The following is a 21,245-nucleotide window of genomic DNA, read 5'->3' as shown; positions in this document are numbered from 1 at the left end:
TTATTTATCTATCTATCTATCTATCTATCTATCTGTCTGTCTATATATCTATCTATTTATTTATTTATCAAACTTATTCCTCTTTAAGAGGTCCTTAAGTATCATTATTCATAGGAACATCACATTCTAGAGTTTAGAGTTGAGCTAGATCCTGTGAACCATTTATTTTGTTTAACACAGCTGTTTGTTGGCCGTGTGGTCAGACAGATCATTTCTATAAGCAGAACTGTTAGTAGAAGGTAGTATGTTCAACATTTATTTAAATGATGATCTCATGAATTGCGTCCAGTGCAACAACAACAACAACTTACAACTCTGAAGGGCTATAATAAATATTTAAAAAAATGTGGTTTATCTAAATAAGTCCAAAACATTCCCATTTAAAGTGGGCAATACTCTGACCAGAGGTTTTATTTGATCCAAAAACTCGATAAACAGCAAATAATGCATTCGTTTTTCTTTATAATCAGCAGCGTACACAACTGTCATTGCCTCTGATATGTATTTTCTGTGTGTGTGCATGTGTGTGTGCATGTGTGTGTATTTGTATACCTTTATATAACCACTGAACTTTTTGATACACTTACACGATCTTTCAGTATTGTGGTCAGTATTTCTGGTATGCTAACTGTTTTTTTTTTTTGTTTGTTTTTTTTAGCCCATAGCTCTTAGCACTTCCTGTTAGTCAGCTTTCTTTCTCCTGTAAACTTTATCTGTATTCACGCACATACACAAGTGGTTTACTGACTTATCAGAGTTCACTTGCAACAGAAATTTAATACAAAAAGCTTGTGTCTCATGATCATCACAGTGTTGAGAGCAAATCTGAACAAAATCCATACCGTTGTTTCATCAGCTGTTTGGTTTGATTTGGTTTCACTACATAATTAAATAAACCCAAAAGCGTAGGTTGCGGTGTTTTGTGAAATGTAAATACAGAGATGAAACAAGGTGAAGAGACTTTTGCCTGTTTTGCCAAGTGAATGTTGAAATAAATCCCCAGGCATACAAAGAATCATTAGATAACATAGTTTAAATAAATTGTTCAAGCATTTATTGTCACATTTTGTTTGTCTATCCAAATCTTAAGAACACTTTACATCGCAAAAGAACCAAGTATCAATTTCTCACTGAACCGAGACTAGCAGCTGTAAAAGTGCCCTAAGATGTAGCACATGTTCTAGTTTCTCGTAAAGTTAACTTTAATACACCCTCATGGTAGTATTTGTATGACTTTCCTACTCCAGAAAAAGTTATTGTACCATGTTATTAATAAATAGGGTAATTAAAGCTCATTAACGTGTGATGCTCTCTACAGCTCCCAGTGCGATGGCGGTGCGGCCACATCACGCTGACCCTGCGCTGAGCTTTCAGAGGTTGGTAGAAGACACTGAGGGTGAAGTGGGTCCTCTGTACACCCCTCGGCCCCCCTGTCGCCCGCACGCACGGCAAGCTCGCAGCCACTCTATAGGCCAGATGGAGTTCCTGCCTGTACCTACTCTGTCATCTTCTCTCTCTCATCCCTCCATCACTTCTCCTCTGCTACAGTCGCTCTCTTCTTCTTCTTCTGACTCTCGTTTCGCTGGCCTGCTCTTCCGCTCGTCTAACTGCCATTCTGTGGAGGCAGTGCTCGGCCTCCCGCCCCTGGGGTTCAGTGCTGCTCAGCAACACCGGAGAGCCGAGAGCAGCGGGTATCTCACTGTTGTAGCAGGGTGCAGCTAACCACTCAAGTGTGACTCATAAATAGCTCTAGTATTGAGACTAAATGCTGCTCTTCAGTGGCAACACCCATGTTTCTGAGTTCTGCATGTTTCTGTATAAGCTGGAGTTGTGGTATTATTCAGGCAGTAGAGAAAAAAAACAAACCAGACGATTTTACTGGTAGTGTCTAGCTAGTGCTTTGGCCACACATCTCTCGATAAATCAGTTTTTATAACTAAAAATTGTAAATATAGTAATATTTGACAGCAAATGAAAAGCTTTTCAACAATAACAATAGCATTAATTTACCTTAATGCACTGAAACTCATCTGTTATCTGTTACACTTTCACACGTTTCCCCAAGCATACTTCAATAGTTCTCTGTTACATACAGATATATTAAAAATGACCAAAATAATTTTCAGCTAGGAATGAATATCTGATAGAGACCAAAAAATGGTTTGTTTTTGCACTTCTACTGTCTGGCTCATTGGCATCACTCACTGTTTGTGTAAAGTTAGACTTCTTTACGTAATCCGGCCTCGCCCTTTATTTTACGTCAGCGTTTGCATGCTGTGCCTCCTGTTGGTGTAAATCACCTGCTCTTTTTGAAAATGAATATCGTTTAGTGTTTTGCCAGGAGTGTGGTTCTCTTATTGTTCCTGATATACGTATACTTATTGTTCCTGATTTTTCAGCCTTAAACATTATTACAGGTTGACTTTGCCACTTACAGCCATCAGATTAATTCATAAAGATCAAGAAAGTTATAAAAAAAATATATAAAAAAAAACAAAAATGTGAATACGAAGCAACATATTTAAACGCTTTCTTTAAATGATGCTATTAAGGTAACTCTGAACTCTGAACTCACTTTAGTTCAGAGCGGAATATTCTCCAGCTTTCTCAGTGCAGATATATACTATATATTTCCAGGTTTCTAGTACAATTCTACCAAACTGTAGGAGGCAGTGCCTAAGACTAATACCCATTATTTATTTATAGATACAGTAAGTCACACTTACTGATGACAGTGATAAAGAGATGAAGACAGTGTGTTAGTTGTATAACGATTACAATCACACAGTATATCCAGTGCAAAGTAAAGAATCAGAAGGCAAACATCATACATGCCTCAGCTGACTGGCTGCATGCAGGGCTAAGTAGATTTTAATTAATTATATAGACTGGATAATTTAGATTTTTCTCCTAAACCTAACCCTAATTATTTTGGTATTTTTAATAAATTCACGCTAACATCTAAGCCATGGCTATTTAGTGTCGCACCCAAACCTTTTAGTTTCGATTAATTCTGAACTGCTGAATGTTAAACACAAAATAAAGAGTTCTGTTTCCTAATAATCCTTCTGTTCTGTCTCACGCATGCAGGGAGCTGAACCACTCGGACTCGGATTCGTCTCTGTCTCTGTGTCAGTACAGCGAGGTTCAACGTGGTACATCCACAGCGCTGGGCAGTAGATCCCCTCTCTCCCGACCTAACGGGGCGGGATACGCGTCGACAGACAGTCCCATCTTCCCAAAGAGGTCCTTTGGGATGGAGAAGTGTGCCAGTTTGGGAGAGATCCACACCCAGAACAGCGGCCTGAGCTCAGCCGCATCCACACGCTCGCTCAGCACTTCACCAGTAGATACAGACAGACCTGCAGAAGGGAAGAGCAGCAGAGGCAAGAAGAGCCCAGGGGACGAGGACAGTGGCTCCACAGGGGAGGACGCTGATGTGTCCAGCTCCAGCCGCAAGAAGCACACCTTCACCAGACTCTTTCATAAGCAGAAGCAGAAGAAACAGTAGTGATGCAGTGAAAGAGTAAAAAGATTTAAATCTACTTCACATTCAGAGATATTGTATATTCTAGAAATATCATTACTGTTGCAATAGGTACAAGGGAACATCTACTGTATGATTATTTTGTTTTTAATGACTTGGTTTATATAGTGATTGTCATCTAATGGGAACAAAAGTATTATTCTTGTGCAGAAATGTGTGATTTTCCTGTCAAATAATTTATTTTACAGATATGGATACTTTCTATATGGTCACCCAATTTCTATCCTGAATATTTGTTTTGTTTTTCTTTTATTACAAGCTACATGTGCCGTGTGTCTACAGGACTGGATACAGTAAAGAGATGCTAAGTGTGGATAAGAGTAGAAATGTGCATTAGAGTAGTTTTACTCTTTTACATTACATTTTAAAGACCCTGATGACATGCACAGATAAACTACAACAATCTGTGCATTCGGTGTATGTTTTATTCTATGTCGTTATGTATTTATATTTTCATGTTTATACCAGATATATATGAGCACCGAATACTGAAACCAGATGAAAATGTTAGACTGCTCTATTTTTGTTAAATGCACAAGCACAAATATTCTACAACACTTCATATGTGTACTAAGTTTTATTTTCTTTTTGTTTGGTGTGAGGAAGCCTGCTCATGGTAGTGTAAACTCTGTGTAAACTCCTGTTCTTGGCTGACAGGAGTGGAGCCTGTTACAACAGCATGAGTTGTGCATGCTCAGCACAGTTGAAAAGAGTGATTGAGTTAACGTTGCCTTCCTGTCAGCTCGACTGTCTCCTTTCACCTCTTGCAGAACAACTAATTGCTGGATGTTGTGTATAAAATCAGTAGACTGTTGTGTGAGAATCCCAGGAAAACAGCCGGCCCTGAAATACTCAAATCAACCTGTCTGTTACCTGCAACCATGCCACGGACGGAGGTCAGATTTTTCTCCATTCTGATGATTTAAGTTAACATTAACCGAAGCCTTTCATCTGAGTCTGTATGATTTAATGTAATGCCTTGTTACATTTGCTCATTGATCATTTACAGCTTTAGCAGATGCCCTAATTTAGAGCGACCCTTTTTTTTAAGCTCATTTGGTACAACTGAGCAATTCAGGGTTAAGGGCCTTGCCCAGAGGCCCAGCAATAGTAGCTTGGTGGACCTAGGATTCAAGCTTACAACCTTCCAATTAATAGACCAACAACTTAACCACTAGGCTTCCACATCTCTAGTCACCTTGTTACCACCTGATTGGCTGATGAGATAACTGCATGAATCAACAGGGATACAGGAGTTCCTTTTAAAATGATCTTGAAGACATTTCTCTGACGTGGAAACGGATCAGGGAAGCCTGTTTACTTCAAACTCAATTCTAATAGGATTTTTTAATTTCCTTCAGTGAATATTTAAAATAAATGACTATACAATATAAACCACAATGCAAACTCTAATATAACAGTAAAGTAACAGTAAATGTCCCATACACAGTGCGTTTCGAGTGAATCGGTTTTCTGTTCAGGGATATGTGTTGAAATTCTCACCCATGATAACTGCACACACATGGTGTAGCTTCAGCAGGTGATCAGGTTGATAAACACCAGAGTATTTAAGTTTTTAAGAGGACGGAGGTACATTTAGAGGCAGATTTATCAACCCTTCACATCACACCTTTCTAAATCTGAATTAAAATGTATAATATAATAAATCTATTTATTAATCTATTTAACTCTAGGTAAAGTAAAATGCACTTGTAGTAAAATTATGTAGATAAAAGAGTGTGTGTTTGAAGGAAAAAGGAAATTTGAGATATGGAGCATTATGATTTGCATAAAAGGTCATGGTTTCCATGAGGTTCATCCTTTCCATTAAAGTTCAGATGGCGCTCCAGTGGATTACATGAATCATCAGGATTTACAATTTAGTCCAAGCAAATAGCAAAAAAGTGTAACTTAAATTCATGTTAACATTTCAAATATTATCACTTGTTACTGCCAGTAAGAAATGTAATTATCAAAATATAAAATTGTGCATAAAATATAAAATCTATATATACACAGTTAAGAAGATTGTTGTTGACTTTTTCACCTTTAAATTGAGCAGCTAGCCAAGTAATTGTAAGAAAGTGAGCTGGCAGGTTTTTCCATAGAGAACACATACATATATTCCTTCACCTGGCATCTGGAGTGGACATGTTTAAACGTGCCTTTGCATCTGTCCTACCCAGTCCTTCATGTAATCAGACTGGCTTGATCAAGCTGTATCTTGTTGCTCAGACGTACTTTTTTCTTTTTTTATATCTTCTGTATGCTGCACTCTGTCTGACAGCCAACTACTCATATCAGGTTAATACTTTAATTAGCCAAATCCTTTAATTGTCTTCAACTTTATTAAGTATTTATGTTAGTATATTCTAGTTTAAATATTAAGTTATACAAATATTTATAGCAATGTTTTAGAGCAGTTCACAAAATGTAAAAACTGTACGATCCAGAATTAGTTCTCAGGCCCTTCTGGAAAATAGCATGAGTGTAGCAGTACATCTGGTTTACTGGGACATGGTCGTTACTCTGTAGCTGAGTGGAAATCTTTCCTGACTGACGCATGCTCCAAATCCGCAAGAAGGAATCAGTGCCGCATAAATGCCAGAGGCAAAGTTTTGACCTACAGTCTGCACACAATGACAGCTTGTTTGCATGGAGTCTGATGTAACACCACACTTAAGGTGGCGCTCTGCTCTGTGCAGCTCATCGTAAATCCAGAGATTTCTCTGAGGCGAGACGCTCCAGATAAGCCGAATTTAGGGGTTACCCATGGTTCGGAGTAAACAGACAAGAAGTCTGTGGAAAAGCCGATGTATCTTATGCTGGGGATGTGAACTCAGTGAATGTCACTTCCCAGTGTTTTAAGTTTAATTTTTATCATTTAAAACACCAACTGGTATGTTTTTATTTCACAGCTACACTCTCTGTACTGAAGTAGTTATTATTTACTAAAGCTGTGAAATACAGGTTATTTATCAGACATCATGAGCTTGTATCAGTGAGCATAAATCTCTGAAATAAATAATGATCGTATAATCAATGTGTCTCCTTTAACACCTTACAAAAAGGCTTTGGGGGGGAAAAGAAACTGAATAAATTGCATGTTGTTCTACTCAACACAGGGTTGTTTCTTTCTTATACAATGTTATTTTAGTTTTTGTAATACAGATTTATTCAATATTATTTCATTTTTTAAAATAGAATTAAAATAAATTACCTGTAATTACCCATAAGAGACATACATTTTGTTAAATTAACAAACAAACAAACAAAAATAAAAATAATAATTAATAAAATCTCTATATTTTGCATGAGTTTTAATTAAAATACCATTTTTTCCCTTGTCTATAAGCTACCAGTTTTAATTGCTTTGGCCAATTAGCAATATTTACGAAGCAGTAATGGTGTTTTAGTGAGAAATACTGCTGTTAAACTGTATGACATTGCAAATCTTATATGTCTCTAAGCAATATTTATTTCATTTTGAATGAATAATTTCTTTTCACTGTTGTTGTCATTTCCCACAACATTGTCCACATAATCAGGTTGTACAGCTGTCGCATGATGACTACCAGCCCGGGAAGATCAACACAAGCTTCTTTTTTGTGTTTTCATTTCTCCAGCCACATCAGCACAGAGCAGTCAAACACACGCAGGAGCTCAGTGTTAATTAGCTTTGCTCTGTTTTACAGAGGAACAGGGAAATAGCCCGATGTTCACACTAAAGTAACAAAGCCATTATTTTTTCCAATCTATGTGGGTAAAATTCCAGCTACTGTAGAGAGCACAGAGGTAAAAGCTAAACAACAAAGATTTTCAAAATTCTACATTAATAAAGGAATGAAAGTGACAGTTCTGTGTTCAGGACATTACATAATACCTGTAATTAATTCTCATAATATTTCACATGCAAGAATGGAAGATGTTTCGTCTGATCATGTCAAGTACATGATCTCTTTAAATGATATTTAAAGAACAAAAATCTTGGAAGAAAGTAACATCATCAGTGATTCTGGTGACAGTAGGATGCTAGTACAGTTAGCCAGGTAGTATGAACCTTTAGCATGCAACATAGATCAAAAGCCATTAGTTTAAAGAGTGAGGTCTAGGTTAGAAATGTTGGCTATCCCTGTTTCTCATCAGAGTTTATAAAAGAAAATACTGCTGGACTGTGCATGACCAAAGGCAGTTGCAACAATAGGCAAATTACAAGCAACATGAGCGAATTGCTAGTGTGAACATAGGGTAAAACCCTGTATTCCTCCCAGACAGCAGGCTCAATAATGATGGACTCCAGGCCTAGTGTTTGGACTCAAACTCAATTCTCAAAGGCAGGTTGAAGACACTTGGATGTCCCACCACGGTAAAATGTTACTCCATAAAATATTTTAATAAAATGATCATTAAAAATTTGCGTTTGGAAAAAGTTTAACTTGCATTAATTGTTATAAAAAAAATCCCCATTGGGGAAGCGCTTACTGCTTTCTGAGCAGTGACTGTGGTTGAAAATATGAACTGATGAGCATTTCTCATGCCTGTCACCGAAAACAAAACTTATTTTCAGTTTTGTTAAGTTCCTTTAAGGAAATAGTCACTGTCGATGCACTAAAAAAAACATATAGTGCATTTAATCCTCATAGTATGATCTTGCTCCCATGACCATCAATAAGGCTTCGAAATCCATATCCTTTAACGATAAGGTGCAGTTCAGCCTTCTCACACTGGCACAGTGATTATGCCTCACTCGCTTCCCACGTCATCGCAGTGAAGTCATTATCGGTCAGGTTGACGGTGTAGGGTCCTTCCACTCTCTCAGGCTCTAAGCTCTGTGCCTGAGCGCCATTGCCCTGGTTGTTGTCTCGCCAGGAGTTCAGCGGTCGGATGGCTTTCTGGAAGCGCTGAAAGACAGAGGGACACAGGGAAGCATGGCCAATGGATTCTTTTAGTATTGTATTGTATAGTATATTTAGTATTTAGTATTGGATTCTTATTGTATTGTATAGTATAGTGTTTCAGTATTGAAAAATTATAAAATATTTTGATTGTGTGGTTTCTTGCTTGCATCATAGGTTTGTCCCAAGTGAAAACTCACTTCCATTATGGTGCCAGACTCTTTCCAGACAGCTACAATGGCCCAGATGGGGATTTGCAGGCAGCAGATGAGGCCCATACACACCCCCAGCCCTTTGCCCCATGTGGGGTACTGATATGAACCATAATACAGGGATGTTCTGTACATCTCAATGAAGATGTAGGTCAGGATGAACTACATGGGGTAAAATACACAATATTTCATAATGAGTATCTATACAATGGACCTGCAAGTCTTTAACAAACTGAGGAGGAAAGCAGAGGGATAAAATGTCACAGGTAAAATAAATTATTTAACACAAGCTGACATGGTGTTTGTTTCAAGCTTCTCTCAGGTGCATGTTTATGGTTCAGAAGGTTAGGACCTCTGCAAGCTTGATTAGGTTAAACAGACTAACTTACACATTTAAAGTTACTCAATACATCATTTTAAACAATTAAAATATATACTTTATATAAGTTTTTTATATAAAAGTGTGAAACTAATGCAATGCCACAATACAAACAAGCTACACAAAAAAACTATCATAATACTTCACTATCTAATATCATAATACTTTGATTCTAGTTAGAATGGTACAACAGCGTCTGTAATTCCTAAGGAGAAGAAAGCACATCTGTCTCCCAGGATCTAAATAAGTGCTCACTCACTGTACCATTAAAAGCATCCTGACTGTGCTGTGTCACAGTGTAGAGCAGAAGCCCCACAGTGTCTGAAAAGAAAGTTGTATAATATCTGGAATTTCATCCAAAAACCAAATCCAAACACTATACTCACCAGTAACAGGAAGGGGGTGCAGAAAACCCAGCATGCTTTGAAGTAGAGCAGCAGTTTGGTGCACCAGGATGGGCAGGGACAGATCATGTCCACTATGTCCTGGCAGAATTGGTTCACTCCTGAATTAAACAAAACATGCAAAATATCCCTTTACACACTATTCACCCATTTGGTTCTACGACATAAGAAGGGTGTACAATGTCATGAAGATGTTGATAATGGCTTGAACAATCTGCAGAGGAATTCTGACAAATGTGAAAACTATGGAGTACCAGATATAGAGTTTCCCGTCTATACCATTTTTTTGTTCGTCAGTACTAAGTGCTGCTGCATAAACAACAATACTGTATTATGTACTATAGTATACATTTCTCCTTCAGCCTAAATGAAAATCCCATGGCATTTTACCCTCAAATTGGTCAACTGCCAAATCCCACCCTACAGATGACTGGCTTCTATAATATGGCAGCTACCCACAGGCTGAGACATGCTTCCGCTGCAGCCAACTACATCTTTTTGAACTGCTGTTCACGCTATGAAGGAACGGGCTATGACAGGGCTATGAAGGAACGTGCTGTCTACCCTCATCCATACATGAGTTCACAGACAAACACGATTGGCTGGTGTTGCTGTGATTGACAAGGAAAGCATATATGGCAAACTCCATTCCATCCATCCAGAACACACAGCCAATTGTGCACTGTTGGTAGCTTGGTAGTGACTAATGGTCCTTAACAATTGTGAAAATATGAATGCTTGATACTAAAATCAGGCAAATACAGCAAGCTGAGGTAACCTTTCTCCAGAGGAAAACTACATAATATGCTCCAGCATTAAAGGAAAAGTGTAAGTGTGAGATGGAAGAACAGTGATAAGAGGCACACCATAGAAGAATGAGATGCCCAGACACATGAACAGAGTGATGATGATGAGACCAAAACTGGTGCTGAATGAGTCTATGAGGGTGAACCAGTAAATCCCTCCCTGTTAAGGAAAAATGCACAGTTAATATCAAACATGGTCACACGCACGTTTTAACAGCATGTTATTGTGTATTTCACGTGTATTTCACATTATTAATTAAAGCCAGCTAGGAGACACTCACATCAGTTACCAGTAACAGTCCCATCAGGTAGAAGCCAAAGCAGAGTAGGGCCAAGAAAATGGTCTTCTGCTTCATATTGACTCTGAGCTGAGGAAACTCATCCAGTACTGCTGTGGTAATACCTTCCATATTACCAAACTAGAGAGAAACAAAGACAGAACTAAACTGTTGATACTATTCTCATCAGCATGGCAGGAAGTTACCACACTGCATTTAGTGTATTAACTAAAGCCAGCCATCCTGCTTAACAAATGTGTGTTAACAATGTCGCAAAACCATTGGTTTAAAAGATCTTTGCAAATGCTGTATAGACATCATGAAGCAGAATGAGAAATGGTTCTGCAAAAAGACTTGTTTGTGTTCAACTTCTTAAGTAAGTGAAGTTAATTAGTTATGTAATTAATTCATAATTAAAAAACAGAACTATTATTACTAAGTCACTATACATAGGTTGACTTAGAACTCCATTATGTGTACCCAAGGTTTTTACAAAAATGATATAACACTGAAGAGAGATAAATGTAAATAAATAGGGTATTACCAGTGTGTCTACTCCCAGCATAAAGAGCATGAGGAAAAACAGAATGGCCCAGAAAACTGAACCAGGCAGAAGAGCCAGGGCTTCTGGATAAGCTACAAACGCCAAGCCTGGACCTGAGAGGAGATCAAGCACATAATCGATGAGATGTTTATCCCAGGATCAGGTAACTCATTTTCCTTGGAATTCAATATGTAATGTTTCAGTTGAGCCAAATCCCAAGAGCCGATTGTAGTAGAATGGAGTGTGTCTGCTGACTTGTTGGAAAACAACAAACCTGTATCAGCTACCTCTTCCACAGGCACACCCTTCTTCCAGGCCATGTGACCCAGGATAGAAAAGATAGCGAAGCCAGCAAAAAAGCTGGTGGCACAATTGCCTATAGTGATGACTAGTGTGTCCCTGCAAATGAAATTAAGATTTAATTGCTGAATTTACCTAGAAAGTGCAGTTAAAAAAACAATGAAGATAATAATGTTTATAATAAGGAGGACTAACCTGATGACATTATTGTCAAATTTATTGTAGGAAGCCATAGAAAGAAGTCCTCCTACTCCAATGCCCAGTGAGTAGAAGATCTGTGAGGCTGCATCATTCCACACCTAACACAAACACATAATATGACAAGATTAGATTTTCTGAATAAAGCTATCAATTGCAAAATATAAAGACTTGAGAGCATTGCACGTACCTGTGCATTAGCAAGTCGCTCCCAGACTGGAGTGAGATAAAAGGCTACACCCTGGAGGGAGCCCTCTAAAGTGGCACCTCTGATAATCAGAACAATCAGCACAAAGTAGGGGAACGTGGCTGTCACATAGACCACCTGGAAAAGAGGAAGTGGATTTAATCACCCTATCATTACCGAGGCAATGTGTACACTTAAAATATAACTAGTTCTGCAAAAGATAACACACACTAATATGCTTTATGTGTAATAACAAATCTATATTTGTCTAGATACTAAACTATGAAATACATAAGAGTGCTATGTCATGTCTAAAGCTTTCTGAAGCAGCTATACAGGCTCTAAAACAAGAAAGATCACTAATGTAACTTGCTTAAATAAATAAATAAATTCATGTCAAGAAAGATGTATAAATGTATATTTGTCAGAATATGTGGATGAGACAGGGCAGGTTAGACTGAGTAGGTGACAGTGTGTATGTTAGGTAGTGTGTTTCAGATGCAGTGGATGTTACCTTGCCAGAGCTGTGAATACCCTTCAGGATACACAGGAATATGATGACCCAAGCAGCCAGCAAACACAAAGCAAGCTGCCACCTCACTGGACCAGGGTCATTCAGGCCCTCACTGTTCACCACACCCAGGACACGTTCACTGCAAAACACACACAGAGAAAGAGAGAGACAGCGTGAGAGAGTTAAACAAATATATACAATGGCCTTAAGTCTAAAGCCACATCTGGGATTCTAGGGTAAGAGACGTGAACAAAAACATGCTGTATACTCCTTTAGCACTTGTGGCGAACAACTGAACCCATTAGACATAACATTAACAGCTTCTATGTGCATAGTATAAAGTAGTTAATATCTTAGGATAAGGATTTTAGTATATTAACATATTTAAAGTGATTTTTTTAAAGTGATAAACACTAAAATCTAGCAATAATGACTTTGAATTTAATTTAGGAGAAATCACAATTATTAATTAGTCCCAAAATAATTAATACTTATAATAAATAAATAAATAATTCCTAAAAAAAAAAATATTTGAAACAAAAACTACAGTAATCTACAGTATCTACAGTAATACAGCAAATGTCCATTAGAATCCTTACTTCCAGAAGACCTCAGAAGCACTAAGGGAATGTGTGACATTGGTGTTGTTCTGTGGATCATAAACAGACAGTAAGATAATAAAGAGTAAATACAAGTACAGTTTAGTTATATCTTCCTTTTATATTAAGTGGGTTTATTAGGAAAAAGGAATTCAGTGTTTGGATGGCAGGTATATTACACTCACCCTACACAGAGCAGCATTAGCAATAGCATCACAGGACCATGGCAGCGGGCTCTGAAAAGAACTTGCCAGGTAATAAAATGTCCAAGCGATGATGACATTGTAGTAAAGACACACCAGTGTGGACACACACAGCATCCCGATACCAATCCCTGGAGACAGTGACCAGTGACTTAGCTTTTTTTTTTACAGCCTCAAATTTCAACTCGTATCATTTTGAGAATGTGACTATGTAAAAAAAAAATCAAACATTTGATTAGTCCAAAATTACTTGAATACCTTTCAAATAAACCCTCTCTATGTAGTTATGTTAAGACTGGTGTTTTATGTCCCAATCATTTTTATTTATATTAACCTGTTTTGATATTGATCAGAAATCATGTCAATGGCTTAAAAGTCTGAATACACACTACGTGAATAATGATCACATTAGTGCAGATGTATACACGCTTCATGAATCTGTAATGATGCAGTTATACAAATTATTCATAGCTTGGCTACTGTTTTTACTCCAGGAGAATTCAGATGGAAAATATAATATTTATTTGTGAACTAGAAAATAAGTTCCAAAATGAACGAATGTATGAACCACAGTCAAGTATGCTGGTACCTTTGAGCAGTGGGCAGCACTTCCAGACGGTGATGGGACCTGCAGCTCCGTACTGACCCAGGCTGAGTTCCATGAGGAAGAGGGGCATGCCCGTGAAGAAGAGCATTATGAAGTACGGGATGAGAAACACACCTGTAGCAGCAGAAAAACATGCTATTACCTGCAGAATGATTTGTATAAAGCATTTTTTGGATTATATTTGGTGTGTAGGTAATTTATTCATTATAAAGTGGTGTGAAGCCCCACAACTGCTGTAAGTATACCTGCTACTCATTACACACCCCACCATCATTACATTGCAAACATCAGGCTCACTGTAGCTTGTTGTGTGTCACGTGATCTTGTCGCTACTCTCTTGTCGTTTTTCTCTTTTTCTTTAATAAATCTTTTTTTTTGTTTTTCCTGTATTTTCCAGGTTTTATCCCTGAAAACACCCATTTTCTGACAGGATATAACAATCCTACTATCATAATATGTCACTGTGATGTAAAAAGACACTAACCAGGATTGTGTTTTTATTGGGAAAACAACTGCAAAGTGAAAACACCGCAGCTTATAGCCGAAAAGTCTACTAAAGACAAGCTTTTTTTTTGCAAAAGCTTGTAAAAACTATGTGCCACACTGAAAAACCTATAGGGAGAGAAGAAGGACTATAGCAACATAGTCTTGACTGAGGTTTGTCTTGGTTGTCTGCTTTAGTTTGTTTTAAGTCACTTAAATGGCTCACTTGCTGGCCATACACTAATATTAAATTAGCTACCACTTTTTAAATTTCCAGGCAACCAAACCACGAGGCTGGGAGACCAGACCATAGAGTTTACTTGGCCAGGGACTACAGATTTAATGTACAGATGTTTCTGTCTAAATCTGCTTCGTCATAGTGTATTTTCGTATTTATTTCTACATTACAAATCGATTCAACAACAGAACTGAACACATTTCTATTTCTTCGCTCTCAAGGCTCACAGTCCAAATACCTAAAATGATTCCTAAATAAAACGGCACTGTTGCATTAGTCTAGTTTAGTTCCTGTTAGTGCTGCTGTGATTCATGCAGTCTTGTTTTCCTAACAGGTTTTCTCATCCTAGTCTCTCAGTCCGGCCTGGAAAAAGTGCCTGTACACCCCTGCATATAGAAGGGTTTTTTACTTAATAATAATCAATAGGCTAAGATTTAAATGAAATAAATACAGTATCTCAGTCAGCTTCATGATGGAGCTACACCCAGGATTCTGTTCCCAAACATTCATTGTGTGAATAAAAACTACTTTATATCATTTAAAAAATACATGCTATTATTTCACTGTTAGAGTAAACAGTAGATTATCTTCCCATACAATCAGAAGTCAGAGGAATATTAAAGTGAGGAAATGTTAATCGAGCTAATGAAAAGACTGAACAAATGGCAATCTAATCAGAAGATAAGAACACTGTGGTAGCTTAGCGGTTACAGTGTTGGACTATTGATTGGAAGGTTGTGAGTGTGAATCCCAGGTCCACCATTCTGCCTTTGCTGGGCCTCTGAGCAAGGCCCTTAACCCTCAATTGCTCAGTTGTATAAAATGAGATAAAACGTAAGTTAATCTGGATACTGGATACTTTGGGCAGTGGTGGCTCAAGTGGTTAAGGATCTATGCTGTTGATTGGATGATCAGAGTTCAAGTTCCCCTGCACTGCCAACCTGCCACATTTGGGCCCTTACACAAGGCCCTTAAGCCTCTAGCTTCCAGGGGCACGGTATCATGGCTGACCCTGCACTCTGAACACAACTTCCAAAGATATGCAAAGAAAGAATTTCACTGTGCTGTAATGTATATGTGACAAAATAAAGCCTTCTATAAGGGTGTCTGACAAATGCTGTAATTTTAACGCAACATAATGCATCTCCATTATATCTGTGAGTCACACCCAAGACCAGAGACTGTAAAAAAATTTTCTCAAATGATAACTTTGCTAAAGAAGCTAATTGTCAGTAGATATTTATCCAAAATATGTATTAGTGGAGAATGTTTTTATGAATTACATGATAATTAAGTTGTAAATCTGTATAATTCATCATATACATATGGTCATAAACATGTCCCAGTTACAGCCTGGTGGTGCAATGAAGCCTTTGGGAATGTGTAAATAACCAGAATGACTTTTAAATATATCGCTTTACTGAAGTTTAAAATGACATTAAAATGACAAGTACAGCTTTGTTATGTAGTTCCACTTTTTAATTGTTTAAGCCTTCCTTTATATAAGTGAGTTCTCAGTAACTGGTTTAACTTCTTTTTTCCCCTCAGTTCAGCTCTGTTAAGCAAAATGTGTTGAAATTCCTGTCTGTGGTAAAGACATACACGCTAGAGATGAAATGACTATACTCCAGGGTATTCTTAAAGTGCATGGATGCTTCAAATTATATCAGAATCATATTACAACAATATAAAGGTTATTGTTTTACAGTAATAATTTTAGAATATCACGTTTCAGTGCTTTCTGTGCTGCAATGCTGGAAATGTCATTTTTACAAACCACTTCCAAATTCCAGGGTTTAATTAGCACCTAGCTGGGAACCAGTTTTATTAGTTATGCAAGATGACAGGGGAAGATATTACACTGTTATATGCATAGCAACAATATTTCCTGCTTTTTTGACTTCCAGTAACAGTTTGAATAGAAGAATAATAATTATGCACTAATCACAGAATGCAAACGTTCAGATGATATTTCACCCTGCAGGCCAAAACTCACCTCCACCATTCCGGTAACAAAGGTAAGGGAATCTCCAGACGTTTCCCAGGCCGACGCAATAGCCGATGCAGGAGAGCAGAAACTCATACTTGCCACCCCACTGCCCTCTGGGAAGGTTGACCGGTCCTTGATGGACAGACGAGGATGCAAGCTGTGACTGTGGAACAGGACTGCTCACATCATGAGGCACAGAGAACCCATTCATCTGGGTTTGACCCTATCAAGGAGAGAAAACAGAAACCAGTCAGACTTGTATTAGTTTTCAAACACTTTTTTCCATGTTCTAGTAGTTCATGAATCAGCTTTGGCTTATTTATAGAAGCATTGCTCTGGTTATTAATACACAAACTATACAATTATTGATTTTGAAGGTTTAAATTGTTGTCTTGGGTTCATAAATGTATTCTGGCCTGCAGTCTTTACAGGGTCCATATTTTCTTTTTTCTACACTATAAGGTTGTACAGAGGTTATACAATCTTAATTAACATTGCATTGCAGAGTAATTACTATATAAAATATAATTACTATTTGTGACTGGATAATTAACTGCCCCAAACTATAATTGGTAATTGATGGTTCTTTTTATGTTATTATAATGTCTATGAAATCTTTTTCATTTTAATCATCCTTTATTTTTATCAACTGTCACAAAGGTATTTAAAGCAGTATTTAAAGCAACATAATATTAATATGGCAAGGTTAGTTTTACTTTACTGTCAACAATTATGTTTGTTTACAAAAATGTATTTTGATTCAATTAACCTGCAGAATGTACATGAATTCATCATAATCAGGTATCATTAACATCATGACTGAAGAGTTAAGCTAAATGTTTGGATGTCGCCTCTTTTTACTGGCAGCTTTAAACTGCCTTGAAAACTGGGTGTGACCCTCTGCAAAATATCTGGGTGGGAATGGTGACGTCACCAGCGTTGCACTGTGTAAAATACTGAAAGGGAAGTAACTCGGTTGCCAGGGAACAACTGAGACATGTGGTTCTATATACAATATCTAACAAGAGGAAACAAGTTAGAGAGCTTCACCTTAATCACACATATGCTTTATCTGAGAGTAAATGGGTTGTTTAAAAAAACACATTACTTACAGATATGTTGAAAAAAATGGTAAAAAGTAGGAAGGTGGAGAAATCCAAAGTCACAGACTAACCGCTTTGCATAAATGATCACTCCTGAAACAATGGAGTTAACACAAGCACTAGAGCAGAAGTGTTCAGACCTTTTAACTGCTAAAAAAAAAGGAGGTTTAAAAAAATTCATTCAACACTGTCAAAAATGTAATTAGTAATGTAAATCTAAAAATTTAATTAGTTAAAATTTGTTAAAGTGTTAAAATATTTTCTTAAATGTCCACTTTCATTTTTCAGTTTTAAAAAATCTCAGATTTATTTAGCATTGTATTGCACAGAGCCTAAACCTTGGCCTATACTGTCAAGAAGACAAATCCCACTGATCCTTTTTTGTTTCACCTAACCTGCACCAGTTGTACCTCTGGGATGTCAGGTGGGTTAACTATAGTATAATCAAATTGCTTGTAGTGCAATAAAATGTGAAGCAATTTAAAGTATGCTACAGAATAACACATAACACATAAGTTATCACAACAATAGTGAATAGTCACCTATGAACTTGTGGGAATCACTGACGTTAGCTTTATGAAACTAATTTCAATTGAATAAAAATAGAAACGTTTTGTAAATCATATTGATTTACATTTGATACTGTGTTTATATTTATGTTTGCTAGTAGTATTTGAGCAGCTGTAGTACAGTGCTTCACTGTTGAAATCTCCCACTGCAAAGCATGGATTCAGTATCAGACGAAACTCAAAGTTTTGGTATCAGTATTGGGGTAAGTATCATGAACACTCACTCAGACTTAAACCTGTTCTAATGTGTATTAAAACCCTTTTTTTATTTTATCGTATTTAAATAGTACATTTCCCTAGCTTCATTAAGATTGCAATTTAATTTAAGTTGTCATTATATGTGCTCGATTTAGCACCTAACACCCCAGTATGCATCAGTGACTACACAATTACACAATTCTCTTATAACAACAAACCTTTACAACTTATTTCACTGTAGTTACTACATCATTCCTAGTAGTTACTAAGTAATATTGTTGAACATGAATGAACCAAATAACAACCTGCATAGATTAAAAAATAAAGAACTTCCAATAAGAAACTTATATGCGTTTATTTTGAATGCGTGCAGTCTTGAGTGTCTCTGTACCCAATAGTGAGACTCCTGATTTGACCACAAACACTATGAGTGTATAGTTTAAGCGCTCTGTATTATAAACAGTAGCGAGAAAAACTGTAGGTGAAATAAAAATCAACAGACTATGCTGTTTTTTTCAGATACTGAATTGTCACAAAGAGTTAACTTAATAATGATTGTAGTCTTGTAGCCTAAAAATAACTTATTTCATGCTTTTGTGTCACACAACCGGAACTATTAGCACCCTGCTCTCACGCCATAGGCTTTTATTATGTTCCTGTGTGTTGTAGCTTTACTTTAAAAAAAAAAATGAAGCCAAACAAGTTGCGTATCTTCTTCAATCTAAACTAGCAAGGCAAGAACTACGCATTTACGTCGGAATGTTTTTAAAAAAATACCTAAGAATAAGAATAGATATGTATAAATAAATGTGGCAGAAGTCGTGTTAACCCCAGTGCGCTCCTTCTATCTTCTCCAGCGCTCAGCACTCACCTCTCCGGTGTTCCCAACAGGTACCGCTTCATTCGCCATCATCTCTCCGGAGCTTTTCTTCTGATGCTCGTTACATGGCTCCGCTAAGGGTTTCATCTGGTCCAAGTTCAAAACACACGCCGGAAATGTAATCTAGTATAATTGGGTTACTTTTTTTTACTCATAAACTGTTCTTGAGGCTACGGTACAAGTATAACTACCGAGCCGTGAAAAGCGCAGGTGATGAGTGTTCAGTGCGCCATGTTGTCCACTGGGAGGAGAGCAAACAGAACATGACTCACCTCCAACAGGTTTCCCAAAGCCACGCCTTCTGATGTCCTCTTACTTATGTGTCACCACTCAGTGAGTCACCAGGAAGCTTACAGTAGCTTCAATTAGCTTCAATATCTATCATTTATTATTATTTTTTACCTCATCCCCATCTGTAATTTATAACCAGTCTTTAAAAAATGCTTGTTAGAAACCAAAGTTTGAAAACATAATTCATTGCCAGTTAAAAATCCTTTTTACTATTTTTTTAAACAGGTTACTAGGTTCAAACCTTTAATGTGTGAAAATTTTAAATGTCATTTTTGTATAAATAAAAATATATAAAAACCCATTATATGCCTGATCATTCTTCCCTCACTGCTATCAAGCTCAAAATGAAACAGCTTGTGCTATCTGTTTCTTGGCCTGATGTGTCAAAAGCTCTCAGTATAATTTCAACAGGAAACCACACACTGTGTATACAGGAAATATAGTCTTTGGTAGTATATAATACATCATAAAAGGTCATAAGAGATCAGTAATAATGAACATAGACTTGTTATCTAGTTAAAAAAAACACACACACAAAAGAGTTGTCTTTGTTTTTCTGTGAATTATTCAATTAATAGAATCCAGATGTTGATTTTGTATATGTTTATTTTTATAAACTTTAACTGTAAAAAAAATCCATAAACCTCACTTTGTTTTATCAAAAAAAATCTATAATAGTATGAAACATATTAAACTCATAATTTGACTCATTTGACTATTTGAAATAATAGACTTAAAATACTACAATAATATGGCTTTAGCAATATTATAGTTTCATTAAGGTTCTAAATATAAGATGTCTACTTTAGGAAAACTACACCAACATGGATTAAGCCTGATTTTCTGACAAATTCAAGTGACAACACTTTAAGGCGACTCTGATTTGAAATGGGCTTACTAAGTTTCAGTAAAAGGAATTTGTTGTCACTGTTATCACCTTGTAAAAATTTGTAGGTGGCTGAAAGTAGATTCTTCCGAGAAGTGAACTGAACAATCATCAACTGGATTATTTTGAGAAATAAAATACCACCAAGGTGATTGCTGTGTGAGTTTCTGACACTTCGTATTAATAAGATTCAGAGTGTAACTAAGAGACTACAGTCATAGATTCAGGCCAGATAATTTTTTTATCAAATGACAACGTCATCTCGGAATAAACTTTCACAACTGGGATAATGTTAGAGTTGCATGTAATTAACATAGGCCACTCTCAACCTTGCCATGGCAAAGTCAACATCATTCAAATAGTTGTAGGTTGACTTGCAAATAGTTGTAGGTAAGCATCTAATCCATATGGTTGTTTTGCTTTTTTTGATACATCACATAACACAGGTGGGTCATCACTTGGCAAGGCTGTAACATCATGATTCATATCGACCATGGATCATACTTGATTGCTAGTACTGTGTAAATAATTCCCAGGTTATAAGTGGAAAATCTGACAGATTGAAGCTTAAAGTATATGAAGAAAACTGGCCCAGGGAACTCGATCACGGCTCAGCCTCAATTCAGTAGTCTTTGAAGTAGCTTCAGATGGAAGATGGTTAGCAACAGCTGATTCACTGGTAGCCCATTGTTTAATATTGATTAATTTTTGAATATCAAAGCCTCCTTTTCCAATGTGCTGCCTCAATCCATTGTTTCATAAATAAACAATGTAAAAAAAAAAAAAAAAACTACTAAAATTTTAAATCACAATTCAGCAGTGGGGGTCATTCATTCAGACTGAATGAATTTTTCAGCTTTCTGATTATAAATATTAGCAGTATAAAAGTGGAATAACAGCTTCTTTATTCGATTGGAGTTTTGATGAATTGTTA

At 36.8% G+C, this 21,245-nt stretch overlaps 2 protein-coding genes across 6 annotated transcripts in view; one reads left to right on the top strand and one right to left on the bottom strand.

Annotated features, from left to right (window-relative positions):
- Positions 1 to 6,667, top strand: part of stim1b (stromal interaction molecule 1b) — a 31,966-nt gene extending 25,299 nt beyond the window's left edge. For all 5 annotated transcript variants that reach the window (XM_027156816.2, XM_027156799.2, XM_027156808.2 and 2 more), the window contains 2 exons: positions 1,319 to 1,376; positions 3,091 to 6,667. In XM_027156816.2, coding sequence (XP_027012617.1) covers positions 1,319 to 1,376; positions 3,091 to 3,511 — 479 coding nt within the window. In that variant the 3' untranslated portion in view covers positions 3,512 to 6,667. The remainder of the gene's footprint in view (positions 1 to 1,318; positions 1,377 to 3,090) is intronic.
- Positions 6,668 to 7,916: 1,249 nt separating this feature from the next.
- On the bottom strand, positions 7,917 to 19,761 carry slc6a7 (solute carrier family 6 member 7). The gene is made up of 15 exons (XM_027156843.2): positions 19,126 to 19,761; positions 16,391 to 16,607; positions 13,656 to 13,787; positions 13,049 to 13,197; positions 12,864 to 12,913; positions 12,265 to 12,403; positions 11,754 to 11,888; positions 11,561 to 11,664; positions 11,340 to 11,464; positions 11,066 to 11,178; positions 10,525 to 10,662; positions 10,304 to 10,403; positions 9,420 to 9,538; positions 8,643 to 8,816; positions 7,917 to 8,448 (listed from the first exon to the last, which is right to left on the bottom strand). Exons 1-15 carry the CDS (start codon positions 19,219 to 19,221, stop codon positions 8,284 to 8,286), a joined length of 1,956 nt encoding a protein of 651 aa, XP_027012644.1. The 5' UTR covers positions 19,222 to 19,761; the 3' UTR covers positions 7,917 to 8,283.
- Positions 19,762 to 21,245: the final 1,484 nt, after the last annotated feature.

This window comes from Tachysurus fulvidraco, chromosome 21 (assembly GCF_022655615.1).
Source record: "Tachysurus fulvidraco isolate hzauxx_2018 chromosome 21, HZAU_PFXX_2.0, whole genome shotgun sequence".
NCBI classification, from domain to species: domain Eukaryota; kingdom Metazoa; phylum Chordata; class Actinopteri; order Siluriformes; family Bagridae; genus Tachysurus; species Tachysurus fulvidraco.
Note: the sequence above shows the minus strand (reverse complement) of the source record. Positions and strands in the feature narration are given on the sequence as shown.